General features: G+C 35.5%; 1 protein-coding gene across 1 annotated transcript; it reads left to right on the forward strand.

The window, feature by feature from the left end:
• The first annotated feature begins 3,855 nt into the window (after positions 1–3,855).
• INSL6 (insulin like 6) lies at positions 3,856–13,868 on the forward strand. The gene is made up of 2 exons (XM_006918380.3): positions 3,856–4,167; positions 13,468–13,868. Exons 1-2 carry the CDS (start codon positions 3,894–3,896, stop codon positions 13,821–13,823), a joined length of 630 nt encoding a protein of 209 aa, XP_006918442.1. The 5' UTR covers positions 3,856–3,893; the 3' UTR covers positions 13,824–13,868.
• The last annotated feature ends 1,220 nt before the right edge of the window (positions 13,869–15,088 follow it).

Consider the following 15,088-nt stretch of genomic DNA (forward strand, 5'->3'; position numbering starts at 1 on the left):
CCTTGTTGTGGGAGTTCTCTGAACTTCCTGGGATTCTATGCCTATTTCTTTCACCAGCTTAGGGAAGTTTTCCATCATTTTTTCTTCAAACAGCTATTCAACATCTTGTTTTCCTTCGGGTACGCTAATGAGACAGATATTTTGACCCTTAATAGTGTTTCATAGGCTCATTATTTTTATAGTTTTGGCATCTTTTTTCTTGCCATTCTGACTGAATGTCCTAATTGGCTTTCCTGTCCTCTGGATAGGGCATTTGATCCTCTTCTTTATTCACTTTGTTTATTCCATTTAATATACTCCCCATCTCAGATAATGTATTCTCCATTTCAGACTCGTTCCCTTTTATAATTTCCATTTCCATTTTTATCCCTTTGTTGGAGTTCTCTACACTTCTCAAAAGTTCATTGAGCATCTTTATAACTAGTGTTTTGAACTCTGCGTCTGTTAGAGTACTTGACTCCATTATATCTGGATTTCTGTTCTGTTCTGTCATATGGTTTCTGCTTCTTTGTCTTCCCATTTTGGCTACCTTTCCGTGTCTGTTTCTATGTACTAAGCAAAGCTCCTAAGTCTCTCAATCTTATTAGTGTGGATTCATGAAGTAGGTATCCAGTGGCACAGCCTTGAGAGGGGTTCAGTTACAGGCCATATGTAGCTCAGGCCTCTACCCCTCCAGGGCCACCTGTTAAGATTCAGCAAGTAACCCACAGATTCTGTGCTTATAGTTGCTTCAAAAGGCCACACCAGAAACCGAGGCTAGTTGCCTCCAGTGTGAGTCTAGGCGCTGCTCAGCAAGGAGCACCTGACTCGCTGAGGACACACTTGGATGTGGCTTGGGTTGGGCCCGAGTTGGGGTAGGCGGGGTTTCAGAGAATCCTCTGGGTAGAGTGACCTGTAATCCAATTTGAGGATGTCACAGCTGTGGCATGCTGTGTCCAAACACAAAAAGCTAAAATAACTTGAGAAATAGTCTAGTACAACCCCTAACAATTCTATATTTTATCTCATAAATAAAATTCTCATTTATAAATGCTCAAATGTTGTTTACTGGGCAGTTCTGGAATAAGGTAGGGGGAGGGCTCAACAGGGAACAATGGATACCGCCAGCACTTCTGTAGTAAGTCTCGCCTCGGCCCTCACTCCAACAATGTCTCCCTGTAAGTCTCTGGTGCCTCTGCGTGCAGCCCAACGGGAACTGGTGCTCAGAGCAAGCAGGTCAGTCACCGCGAAATTCCGCTCCCAGACATGGCCCCTTTAAGAGGCATCTGCCAGTGCCACGGCCTCCGTCTCACTCAGCAACTCGAGACTGGGTAGCCCCGCATCCTTGCCCTGTCCTACCTTCTGTCATTGCAGGGTGCTTTCTTGGATTTTTCCCTAGTTGTGTGGCTTGTTCATCTAGATCCTAGGTGATTTTTCCTTGCTGCTGCTCCCTGTTTCCATCACAACTTTGATTTGGTTATCAGCGGGATGAACAGAGCATCCATCATCTATGCCACTTTTTTCTCCTCCTCACAACTTTTTAAATCTAAGTCTGAGCTTCCTCATCTATAAAATGGGGAAAATTATAGTACTATGTGATATGATTGCTACAAGAATTAAATGGGGTAAAATGTGTACAAGCACTTAGAAAAATGCCTGATATGGTAATCACTCAACAAATGATGTGTTATTATTATCATCATTCTTTCAAAACACCATTACAGTGGGGAAGATAAACAATAAATTAGACAGAAAACAAAAAAGTATATAAAGGAGACATTATTTGTATTATACTCATGCAATTATTTTAGGTATTATATTTAATTGTACCACAATTAACATTGCTAAACTAAAAATTTAAAGGATTAAACCATGGAAATCCCAGTTCACATATCAAGATACAAACACAAAAAGCTAAAATAACTTGAGAAATAGTCTAGTACAACCCCTAACAATTCTATATTTTATCTCATAAATAAAATTCTCATTTATAAATGCTCAAATGTTGTTTACTGGGCAGTTCTGGAATAAGGTACCTAGGATGGCATACCAATAAATAAGTCAGAAATTCATTCAGAATAACTAACTTATTAATTCAAAATAAGTCACTTGACTAATAATTGTTCAACAAATTCACTGAATCTTGATAATAAATATAATAAGTAGTATTAGTAGTTAGGATGTGTTCATTTATTCATAAATGTTTATTAAGGGTCTGTTTAGCAGGTACTGTCCGAGGCATTGGATAATAAATATTAAACAAAAATGGTTCCACTCATTAATGAGCTTACAACTAATAGAGAAGAGATAATTATGACTTTCAAAATTTACCATAGTGCAATAAAGAACTATAGTTATGACATAAGTATAAAATAGGGCATAAAGGAACACTTAGTCTTTTTTAGGAAGTTTATTCATTCTTTCATTTGTTATTAATATTATTAATTATAATCGTTAACATTAAGTTATCACTGAGAACCGATATGTGCCAGGCACTGTTCAAGGCAGATAGTATCAAGGTAAACAAACAAACAAAAAAACCAGAAAAATCCCTGCCTACATGGAGTTTACATTCTGGTGGGAAGAGATGGATAGTAAACGTATAGAGAAGTAAAATATATAGTATGTCAGTTTGTAATAAATGGTATGAAGAAATACAAAGCAGGGCAAAGGCATAGAAAGTGCAAAGAGAATGAGAGTATAAAACAAATTTGTTGGTTTCTGACATTGCTTGAGAGTTTTTTAAAATCTTCTCAATATAATGAATATTTTCATTTCTCACATGATTTCCATGATAAAATTCTAAGATTCATGGCCCACTGTAGTTTGGATATTAGTTGTTTTCCAAGGAAGGCAATGAAATTGTGCTTATCAAATTACATCAACCTTTAAAAAAATCTGATTGCCAGTTAATTCAACATTATGGATGCCGCTAGGAAGCAGGGCAAAGCTGAGAGAATGGAAAATAGTGAAAAAGTGAAATAGTGAAAATAGAGTCAGGCAGAAAGGAGAGAAAAAAATGTAAAGGGAAGTAATGAGAACATTGACAACTGCTGACGCTTCTCTGAGACTTTGGCAACCTGAAGTTGACTACGTCTGAGACGGCTTCTGGCTGCCCCCTTGTGGCTAGTAGTACATCCTTCCGAGTCAATACGAATAAAATTTTATTTAAAATAATAAAGCCCCCCATACCGATTGCGCTGCATTTTTCCTGACCTCTCCCTCCTAATTTGGCAAAATCCGTTATTCTTAGAAGGCAAATCCTCTACGGTTCCCTGTCACAGGCTAGTTACAATTTGGCAATAGACTATCTCTATAATCTATAACCGAAAGAATATCATCTCAGGTACCCTTGGCCCATTTCTCCCTGCGGAATTGGTAGAAATATTCTGAAGCTCTGAATGTTACTTTAAAATGCACACATATTCTAGCATATACATTTCAAATATTTCATTGCCAACTATGCATCAGGCACTGAAGTACAATGGGAAGCAAGAACAGGCACCGGTACTGCTTCATGGAGCCTAGGGATTTGGGGAAAGAAATTATAAAGCAAGCACACGAATGTGAACAAACCTCCCGAGATAAAAAAAAAAAAAGGAGAGAGAGAGGTTTCTATGAGAAGTGCCGCCCCATTAACAACCAGGCAAAAGGAAGGAGCGACATCTTTTATGCCTTTTTCGGTTTACTGGGGCCTCGTGTGGCACTTGACCAGTCAGTCTCTCCAGTGAAGAAAGCAAGATAAATGACGGCCTGGGAGCCCAGGGGAGCGCGGGAAGCCGGGGCTGCGCCGACGCCGCCTCGCACTTCGCCTTGGTGTTCTCGCGAGGTCTGCACGAGCTCAGACGACCTGCGGTGCGTGCGCGGGGCGGCGGGCCGTTAGTGCGCTGCAGACCTGGCTGCGGGGCCCAGGGATGCCGCGGCTCCTGGGGCTGTGTCTGCTGTGGCTCGGGCTCCTGCTGCTGTGTAAGCAGAGCGGCAGCAGCAGAGCCAGGAGACTGTGCGGCAGGCACCTTCTGAAAGGAATAATAAAGCTCTGTGGCGATGCTGACTGGAGCCACATAGGGGTAAAAGCCCCTTTCACACAGCTGCCTTTCCAGGCAACGGGGAAGGTTGAAAGCTTCGTCCCCGACCGGTTAGAAAGCTCCCAAACCACTTTCCCAGCCTGGGGGAGAGGCACACGCTCAGGTAAAAATCTAAACCAAAGGCATGTTTGCTCATCTCTGTACATTTCTTATCCCTGAGTATGCTCTGCTAGATGGTGAGCTTCTCCAGGAAATGGAATTTGTGCCTAGTACACAGGTAAATAAAGAATTTTATAAACCAGTATATTGTGGATATAGAAAACTTCTAAAGCTTTTTTTTTTTTAACTTAGAGGAAATACATAGATACATATATGTCTACATATTTATGTAAGAATGCTGCTGCTTCCTAAGCTTTCCCTTTCTGGAGTACTGTCACCTGGTAAACTCCATAACTTAGGTATCATTTTACCTGTGAAGTCACTGACCCTTGCATAGCTACTCCATTCTCCACTTTACCACAGTTATTAACACTTAGTTCTATCTAACTATCATCATAATTGGCCTGGCCAGCTGCATAATTGGCCTGGCCAGCCCAGTGCAAGATGAAAATGCAAGACCCCTTGTTCAAAAAGTAGGAAAGAGTCATTAAAGTTACTAAAATATAAAGCTTTTTCCCTTTCTTGTGCGTATCTTCTCTGCTTACACATAGTCCACTGTCCCATCAGACTTCACATATGAGTTTCAAAGATAAAATTATTGAGAATTTCAAGACTGCAACAATAGAGCATTAAACAAAATGCAGGGTCCTTCTCAGCACTGAGTCTGTGCCACTGCACAAGCCTCATTCCCACAAAGCCAGCCTCCTACACCACACCATATAGTATAGAGACTATCTCAAGCATGTTTTTTATCTGAAATGGCTAGCAGAGAGCCTAGCACATTGTATGTGTGTAATATGTATTGAATTTATACTTAATGCTTTTAAGTAGTCCTTAGGAAGAATATTCTTGTTTCAGAGCTATTATCTTCCAACTATGTTTTTTGTGACTAACATTTTAGTTCTATTACACTTTGCCATTTTAAATGAAAATGCACTTTGTACGTGTGATTGAAATTATTGTCTTTTATAAGTAATTCAATTGATTTGACTTGGACAAATTTTACAAAAGCCAAGATTTCTGTAATTAAAGAAAGGACTACCATGCCAAAAAAGAGACCCTAATGTAGATGACTGAAACAAAGTGAAATAGTGGCTAGCACATTATAGGCACTCTTAACTTCTTTTTAATGAATGAATGAAACTTATTAGTGCTGCCAAGAGAATGAAAACTTGTAAAGACAAAAATAGAAACTATCAGACTGAATCTTGATCATTTTCCACCATCAAACCTACCTACATATAAACTCACTTTATCCTGCTCTTATAATGAGGTGTCTCTCCCTGAAGTCTTCCGCCTATACATTAATTCAGTGATTCGCACAGTTTAACGTGCGTATGAATCACCTGGGGAATACCATTAATATACAGATCTTGATTTAGTAGGTCTGGGTGGGGCCTGAGAGTCTACATTTTTACAAGCTCCCAGGCAATGCTGATGAAGCTAGTTAGATGATGCGTTTTGAGTAACAAGCATCTAGCACGCCTCTCTATCTCTGCCTTATTCTTTTCTCCCAGAAGTACAAGGAGGACCATCCCTTGCTACTTCATGTTGGGTGGGTTTTTCTCTCATATCACATACTGTGCTTTCACTACCTATGCTACAGTCAAAATTTTACTTTCAGACATCCAAGTTTGAGTTTAAAAAGAACTTGAAATCCCTTTTCTTGACAAAGCCTACTTAATTAAAAAAAAGTCAACTCTAAAACTCAGCTGATTAATAACCCCTTTGTAACAGATCATTATCCCTGGAGGAATAAGTGTGGCAATAAAGCCATGGAAGAAGGAAAAATTGGGTTTATAGGGAATATAAATGGAGGAAGGAAAATTGGGTTTAGATTATCAATATGAATTTGTATTAAATTTTTAAAATTATTAATCTATAAGAAAAGATGACATTTAATCTGTCTTATTAATTTCCAGTGAATAATTAGAAGTCGTAAAGAGGTGTTTCCAATATAGAATTTCAATATAGAATATATAATTATGCCATTGCTTTTACATATGAATGTGACTGAAAAGTTAACTTTTATTTAGCTTGTACCAGCAGGACACATTTAAGTATTAGATCAAGTCAATTCTCCATAATTTTAATCTTCTAATGATCTATTCGCATCTGACACAGGAAAAGATAGTTTGGTACACTGATATTCAAAAACTTTTTTCAGAGCTACTCATACATGACTTGAATCTGATATGTATTGAATTTATACTTAATGCTTTTAAGTAGTCCTTAGGAAGAATATTCTTGTTTCAGAGCTATTATCTTCAACTATGTTTTTTGTGACTAACATTTTAGTTCTAATACACTTTGCCATTTTAAATGAAAATGCACTTCTTCTTAGTGGATCATGAAGATATGGGCCGTGACTACAAGACCTACCCCAAAATGTGGCACCATGAAGCTGTCATCATATTTCAAAATTCTGGCTGAGTGTGATGCTTCCCAGCTCTTAGTGCCAAATGAAACTATTAAAGTTTCATCATCAGCTTTTTTATAATCCATAATGTCTATTCTAGTTAGATTGACCATATATTCCCCTATTCTTGGTCTTCATTTATTCTTAATTTTTGTTTGTTTTTTAAATATCATTATCAAAACGGGGCTGTGCAGGCCCCTTTCTATATATTAATTGAACAAAATTTGAGTGCCTATTATGTACTAGGTATTTTTCTTGGTGCTAGGGATATAAAACTGAACAGTGTCACTCAGGAGACAGGGAAGGCTCCTGCCCACATGAAGCTTACAGAAGAGTGAAAACAGACAATAAATATAAATGAATGATACAGTATGTTTGAAGATGCTTAGTCCATATATCTCCTTTCTCCACTCCATTCTCCTCCTCCCATAGAAAGCCATTCCAACGTGTTTATTAAGTATTTTGGTTTGTATGTTTTTGAGAATTGTACATAGTTTCTAATACATGTATTTTCAAAACACATCTACATCATATTTAAGACTTATACCTTATTGTTGCTATATGAACATTTAGTCCCTTGCTTTGAACTACTGCATAACATTCATATGCATTCCCCACATTTTACTCATTCTCTCGGCAGTGAACACCTAACCTATAGGGCCTTCAACCCCCTGCCATTATAATTAACACTGCAGTAAACCTCTTTGTATGTGTGTTCCCATATAGACCTGTGTGGGCATTTATCTGGGATATGTATCTAAGGGTAGAATTGCTATGTCATAAAATTATGTATGCTTAATTTGCTTGAGATGTATCAGATTGCTCTGCAGAATGGCTACACCAATTTATAGTTGCACCACCAATGCACGACAATTCCTATGTTCTCATATCCATGCCTATAGCATTATACAGTTTTTAACTTTTGCCAGTGTGATAGACATGAAATGCCATTTCGCTTTTATCTTGCTCTGTATTTGACACTTTTTCCTATGCATAATAGCCTTTTGGGTTTCTTTTCTCAGAAAGTTTCCTATTTATATATTTCACCAATTTTTTTATTGGAATTGTTATTTTCCACTTGATTTGTAAGAGTTTTTCAAAATCTAGATACAATAGTAATTCATTGTTGGTTTTTAGATATTGCAAATGTTTTCTCCCATTCTGTCATTTGTCTCTTGGTGTTGACAGCCTTAATTTGTATATAATTAGTCAATAAGTGTTTTTGCCTTATTGTTCACACTTTTGAGATTTGGTTTTAGAGGTCCTTTTCTGTATAGTTTTACTTTTTTTTTTTTTAAGGTAATTACTCAATCTTCTGGGGCCCATTTTTGGTTCTGTTCTGGCTAGGGATACTATCTTAGTTTTCTCAATAAGTCTTATTTTTCTCTACATGAGGAACTAGTTTCCTGAACACCATCTACTAAATAGTAATTTCTCCGCACTGATTTGTAGAGCCACCTTTACTGCTTGTTAAGTTTGTCCGAGCTTCCTATACTTTTTAATTCATCTTTATGTTTAACATTGTACCATTACTATACTGTTTGTAATACTATCACTGTAGGATGTCATTTACCTGAGAAAGTTATTATTATTGAGTCTCTAATGTTTATTTTCCCCTTAATATTGACTCAGCTAACCTTTATTGTTCCATGCATGTTTAAGAGTAAGCTTATTGGATTTCTTTTTTAAGAAATCCATCTGGAATTTTAATTGGGATACATGGAATATATAGATTAATTTGAAGAGGACTGACATCTTTATAACATAAAGTCATCTCAACCAAAAGCATGGAATATCTTTGTATTCTATTATTAGAATTTTAAAGTTTTCTCGATGGAAACTTTCTGCATTGTTGGCTAAGTTAATGCTTTATTCTTTGTTTTTATTGCTATTGAAAATGTTATTTTTATATATAGAAAATTATTGAGTTTTCCTACAGAGAGGAGAAAATAATTACATTTTCTAGTTAGTGATTGGTTAGAGAAATGCAATTGATTTTTATAAGTTGATCTCTATCCAGTAATTATGCTGAACTATTTTAATAATTCTAATAGTTTGTTTCTGTAGATTTTTTTTCTATAGACTATTCTATCATTTACAAATGATAGTTTTGTTACTTCCTTTCTAAACCTTAGACCAATATTTTTTTTCTTATAGCATTGGCCAAGTCTTCTAGCACTACTAAGTAGTGGTGCTAGAGGGATATCTTATCCTATTCCCATTTTTAAAGGGAAATGTATTTAAATTTCTCTACTAGGTATAATGTTTGTAGGTTTATGCTATATAATCTTTACCAAAATAAGGAAGCTTGCTAAGAGATTTTTTTATCATTATGAGTAGGCCTGAACTTTATTAAGACCTATTTTACAGGCATCCTTTTGCATAATCATATGATTTTTCTCTTTTATTAATTAATTCAGCAAATACTTATTGAGTACCTGCAAAGTGCCAGGCACTACTCTAGACCTTTGGGATATATCAGTTAACAAAACAAACAAAGATCCCTGGCCTCATGGAGCTTGCTTAAGTAATAAACATTATAAGTAAATATTAGAAGAGCTATAGAAAAATAAAAAGTGAAACAGGATAAGAGAATCAAGAGTATAAGAGATTGGAGTATGGGATGTAGTATTAAATAGTGCGGTCAAGGTCAGCCTCATTGAAAAGGTAAGATTTGAGCAAAGATGAGGTAAAGGAATTAGCTAAGTGGCTATCTGGGGAAAGAATATTTAGGCAGAAGGAACAGAGCAAATACACTTCTGCCTTTTGTATACAGGAAACAACAAGGAGGCTAGCGTGGCTGGAACAGAGAGAAAGAGGGAAGCAGAAGGTAAGGTCAAAGAGGTAACAGGCAGGCCAGATAAAATAAGGTCTTTTAGACTACAGTAAAGGTAGCTTTTGCTCTGAGTGATGCAGAGTATCATCACAGATTTTTGAGTAGAGGAGTGACATAATTGACATTTAAAAGGAGCAGAGGAGTGACATAATTGACATTTAAAGGGATCACTCTGACTACTCTGTACAACAGACTGTACAGAGACAGGAATAGAAGCAGAGAGACATGTTGGGAAGATATTAGAGATGATAGCAGTTGAATGAGGATGGTAGCAGTGGAGGTAGTGAAAACTGTTGTATTCTAGATATATTTGGGCAGATTTGATGTGAGTTATGAGAGAAAAGAGAAATCAAGAATCACTGCAATATATATTTTTAAAAATGTAATTCCAAAATGTGAGCCCTGGCTGACAGCAACATCAAAAAGTTGAAGAGAAAGTACTTGAAAAGGAAAAAGGAAAGGGTCAAATAGGTAGGAAGACAAAAGAATGTAGTGTCTTGGAAACCAAGTGAAGAAAGTTTATCAAAGAGTGTTTTTGATTAGTCAAATAAGATAAAAATTGGCTGTTGAATTTAGCAATATAGAGGTCATTTGTGACCTTAATAAGAGTTTTGGTGGAGTGATGGAACAAAAACCTGATTAGAGTTGGTTTAAAACAGAATGAGAAAAGAAGAAAGAATTAGTAAATGTAGAAAACTATTGAGTTTTGCTACAGAGGGGAGAAAAGAAATAGAATGGTAACTGGTGGGGTAAGTAGGACCAAGAGAAGTGGTTTCGTGGTTTGTTTGTTTGTTTGTTTGTTGTTTTTTTTTAAGTGGGAGAAATATCTTATTTGCTTGCTGATAGAAGTAATTCAATAGTAGTGAATAATTGATGAAGGATATAGAGAAGAATTGCTGGAGTAATATCCTGGAGTAGACAAGAGGAGGTGAGATCTAATTCATAAGGAGAAGAATTGGCTTTAGAGTGGATAGTTCACCTGTGGAAAAAGGTAGGAACGCAGAATGTATGGGTACAGATGTTAAGAGATGAGCTTTAAAAAATAGTGAAGAAAGCAAGTGCAAGTTCTCTTCTAATTGCAACATTTTTTCATAAAGTAGAATGCAAAACCAGCTGAGAGTGAGGATGGGAGTCTGTTAATATGGTAACTTGCATTGATAGATTTTATGATCTTGACCAATCCTTGAATTTTTGGGGATTAAACCCTTAATATATTTATAAAATATGTTTATAGATTCAGTTAACATCTTATTTAGGACTTTTCAAAGAAACAATTGTAAGTCAGATGGGCTTATGATTTTTTAAAAATCTCATATTGTCCTTACCTCGTTTTGGAATAAAGATTATACTAACTTCATTATATGAGCTGGACAGCTTTTACTCTTTTCCTGGAACAACTTGTATGTGATTAGAATTTGCTGTTCCTGAAAAGTAAGTAGAACCCACCTCTTAACTCATCTACGTCTGTCCTTTATAGGAGCTGATAACTATGACTACCCTTTTAACTTCTTTGAATATTGTTGGTATATTTAAGTTTTCTGTGTCTTCATGTGCCAATTAAGGCATCTTGTATTTTTCAAGGAATTTATCCATTGATTTTGATTTTTAAATGTATAAGCATTCATAATATCCATTTATAAAAATAACCTGTTATATCTGTAGTTCCTTTTTTCCTACAGTATTTTGTTTATTTTCATCTTTCTTTTTTTCTTGGTTAGTCTGGCTAAAGTTCTATTTTATTAATCTTTTTAAAGAACCAACTTTTGGTTTTCTAAACCTTTATATTGTTTTGGTTCTGTATTTTATTGATTTCTTCTTGCTGCTTTGGGTTCTTCTCTCTGTTGCTCTTTTTCAAATTCATTGATTTGAATACTCATTTTTAATCTTTTTTGTTTCCCAATGAGTACAGCTTGTTTCTCTTTAAATTCCCGCCCCCCAACCACCACCAATTTGACATGTAGTTTTCATTAACTCATCCCTAGTTGACTTTATGAAAAAGTTTCCTTCTAATTATCTGTCTTTTTTCCTCTTAAGTGAAAGGATGTCACATCTGATACAGGAAGCCTTTTCTACAACCAAGACAACATAATTCACTGTTTCCCTTCAGTGTACTGTTAATTATGATACATTTTAAGTGATCACATATATCTGTCTTAGATAACACTACTATTCTTTTAGTACATATCCTAAAGTTTTAATGTTCCATAGTTCCGCTTAGGCATTTATTAAATAAAAAGTAATTAAAGAGTGTTCTTATTAGACTCTAACTACAAGAGACAGAGATTCACCTAAATAACCTTTTTTTTAAAAAAGTGAAGATAGTTATTATAAAAACAAGATCTAGACCTGGAAGTTCTCTGGAAAGCCCAAAGGATCACATCAGCTATAAAAACCTCCCTTCTCTGTCTCTTTCTCCCTCCCCTCCTCCTCCTTCCCTCCTTCTCTTTTTCCCTCCTTCCATATTTTCTCTGTATTTATGTTCTTTTATAATTTTAGCTTGTCATAACAAGCTTCATAGTATCCTTTCAGTTGTGGTTGTCATTAACTCATCCTTTTCTTATTACTTCTTAGTTCTCATTTCAAAGAGAGGATATTCGATTGGGTCAACTTATTTTTTCACATGCCATGGATTGCTAGCCACTGTAGTAGATTGGTTTCTTTGGGGCAGGTGCCAACCTCCAGTCTGTTCAACTGTGGCTATAGGGTGAAGTCCCGTGATTCAGAACATGGCTGCCTAAAGGTTGCCTCTGCAGCTGTGGCCATAGGCCAATATATCCTAGAAGGGACTGTAGATGGGCAAGAGCAGTGACAGAAATGCAACAAGCCTCCAAATAATAACTTTCTGGAGTTATTTTCTTTCCAATAGTACTGAGTTAAGAGCAGTATAACAGTAACACTCAGTTCATTGAAAATATCACTACTTCTCCATTTCTTTATATTTCAGTGAAGAACAAAATGGTTTCTACTAACCACATACTTATAATATGTGCATAAAAAGACAACCTAATTTGAAAATCAACAAAGGATTTGAATAGCTATTTCTACAAAGTGGGGAAGGGAGTTTTTCATAAGCATATGAAAAGATGCTCAATATCATTAGTCATTAGGTAAACACAAATCAAAACCATAATTTAAAACCATTTCACATCTGCGAGGAGGCTGTAATAAAAAAAAATGGAAAATATCAAGTGTTGGTGAGGGTGTGGGGTAATTGGAACCCCAGTATATCAGTGGTGGAATTGTAAAATGGTTCAACCACTATGGAGAACATTGGTTATATCATTTGGTGGTTCCTCAAAAAGTTAAACATGATCCAGCAGTTCTACTCCTAGGTATATACCCAAGAGAATTGAAGACACATTCACACAAAAACTTGTATGTGAATATTCATAGCAACGCTATTCCTAATAGCCAAAAAGTGGAAACAACCCAAATGTCCATCAACTAATGTGGATAAATAAAATGTGGTATATGCATACAATGGAAAATTATTCAGCCATAAAAAGAGTGGAGCACTAATACATGCTATGACATGAATTAACGTTGAAAACATTATGCTAAGTGAAAGACACCAGACACAAGGCCATATATGGTATAACTTTATTTCCAGAATAGGAAAATGCATAGAAATACAAAGTAGATTAGTGGTTGTCAGAGGCTGGAGGATGAGAGAAATGGGAATGACTGCTGTTGAGTATAGAGTTTCTTTTTTTGGTGGTAGAAATGTTCTGGAATTAGGAGTAATGGCTACACAACCTTGTGAATATACTAAAAACCACTGAATTGTGTACTTTAAAATGCTGAATTCTATGGCTTTGAACAGTATCTCAATAAAATTGTTTTATTGCATAAAGTGCAAAGGTTTCTAAGCCTTTTTTATACAGGATAACACTACCTACAAGTATTTTAGTTAAAAAATACACATTGCTTTTAAATAACCATTTTATTATTTAATATATGATTACTTGTTTTTAATAATTAACTGATTTTAGTTTCAGTATTATGATTAAATTTTAATAAAGTAGAATTTTTTTCTTATCTCTCAACAGTCTTTACTTCTGCCTCTCAAGAAGAAGCAATAAACACTTTGGAGATGCAGTCACTGCCTGCGTACCGGTATAAAAAGGACAACATGCTACGTAATAGGACCAGAGAATTTTCCTTATCACAAGATGTCAATTCATATATTCGTGAGATTGTAGGATATCAGAAGAAAAATAAAAATAAAATTAAAACATTAAGTAAATTGTTTTGGGGGAATCATCCCCAAAGAATACGCAGAGGATACTCAGAAAAGTGTTGTCTTAAAGGATGTACAAAAGAAGAACTTCTTATTGCATGCCTTCCATATATTGATTATAAAAGCTTAAAGAAAGGAGAATCAGTTGTGACTGAGATATACTAACCATCATAGGAATTATACTAACTTAATAAAAGATAAATATGTTTATTTTAGTATTTATTTATTTGTAATTGTCCTTTTAGGCTCTCCGCTATGAACAACACCTGAATGTACTTGCAAGTACTTGACAGTACTTTATGGTGCTAATAGGAATCTTAGTATTTTCTTTGTTGACTCCTGTTTTTCATAATTTTGTATTTGAAGATGTTACTGGAGATGGCATGATTCCATGTAGACATCTAAGAATTACCTGTTCACTCCTGTCATTATGGTTGGAACTCTCTTAAGCTTCATTTACATGGATTATCAAATGTTCTGCATTCCATCTGCATGACACACAGACTAATGCCCATGACTATTAGGCTCACTCCAGTATGCCAGTACATCTATAGTACCAACTTAAAAATAACTAACCAACTACCACTCCCAGTAGGAGCTCTTATACTGTAATAGTAGGTATACTTTTGGGGGGCGGGGGAAGGGATCTAATGCTTTTCTAACCATTCTCTTTTCCCATAAAATAGTAGGTACATTTTTAATTCTTTGAGTTTTAATTCCCTTAGGTAACTGGTCAGAAATATGAAAGTTTCTATTGAGAATTTAAAGGGAGTTAAATTAATTTATTTTGGTTATAAAATCTAAGATACTCTGTCTTTGCTTGGAAGGTACTAATATAATTAAAGTGACACTCTACTCTGGTTTCGTCAGAGAAGAGTGTTGACCAAACTAGTAGTGTCAGCATCAGCTGGGAACTTGTTAGAAATGCAATTTTAAGGTCCCATCCAAGACCTACTGAATCATAAACTCTGGGTATGGGACTCAGCAATCTGTTTTTACAGGCCCTCGAGGTCATTCTGAAGTAGGTTAAAGGTTGAGAACCACTGTTAATAGAGTCACTATATGGATACTTTTGAAATCCTACTATTTATGTGCTTGTCTATCTCAACTCAATATAAATATTATATTGACTTTTTGGTGTTTTTTTTCCACTTGATGTCCATATATGAATTATTTTTAATGCTACAAATTAGAGCAATCTAAAGAATCCAAAGTGATATTCCTACTTTGTACCATTAATTAGTGGGTAAGCATCACTTGAAATCTTTTTCTAGTTTATTTCCCAAAAATGTGCTATAAGGTTCTCTTCAATTAAAATTTTTACTCTTATTGCACTCTGTTATTTCTTAGGACAAAGGTTTTTTTCCACATAGGTCTATTTCATAGACAATTATAATACATTAATGTTTTTTAAAAAATTTTTTGTGTCA

Source organism: Pteropus alecto, unplaced genomic scaffold (assembly GCF_000325575.1).
Source record: "Pteropus alecto unplaced genomic scaffold, ASM32557v1 scaffold95, whole genome shotgun sequence".
Taxonomy (NCBI): domain Eukaryota; kingdom Metazoa; phylum Chordata; class Mammalia; order Chiroptera; family Pteropodidae; genus Pteropus; species Pteropus alecto.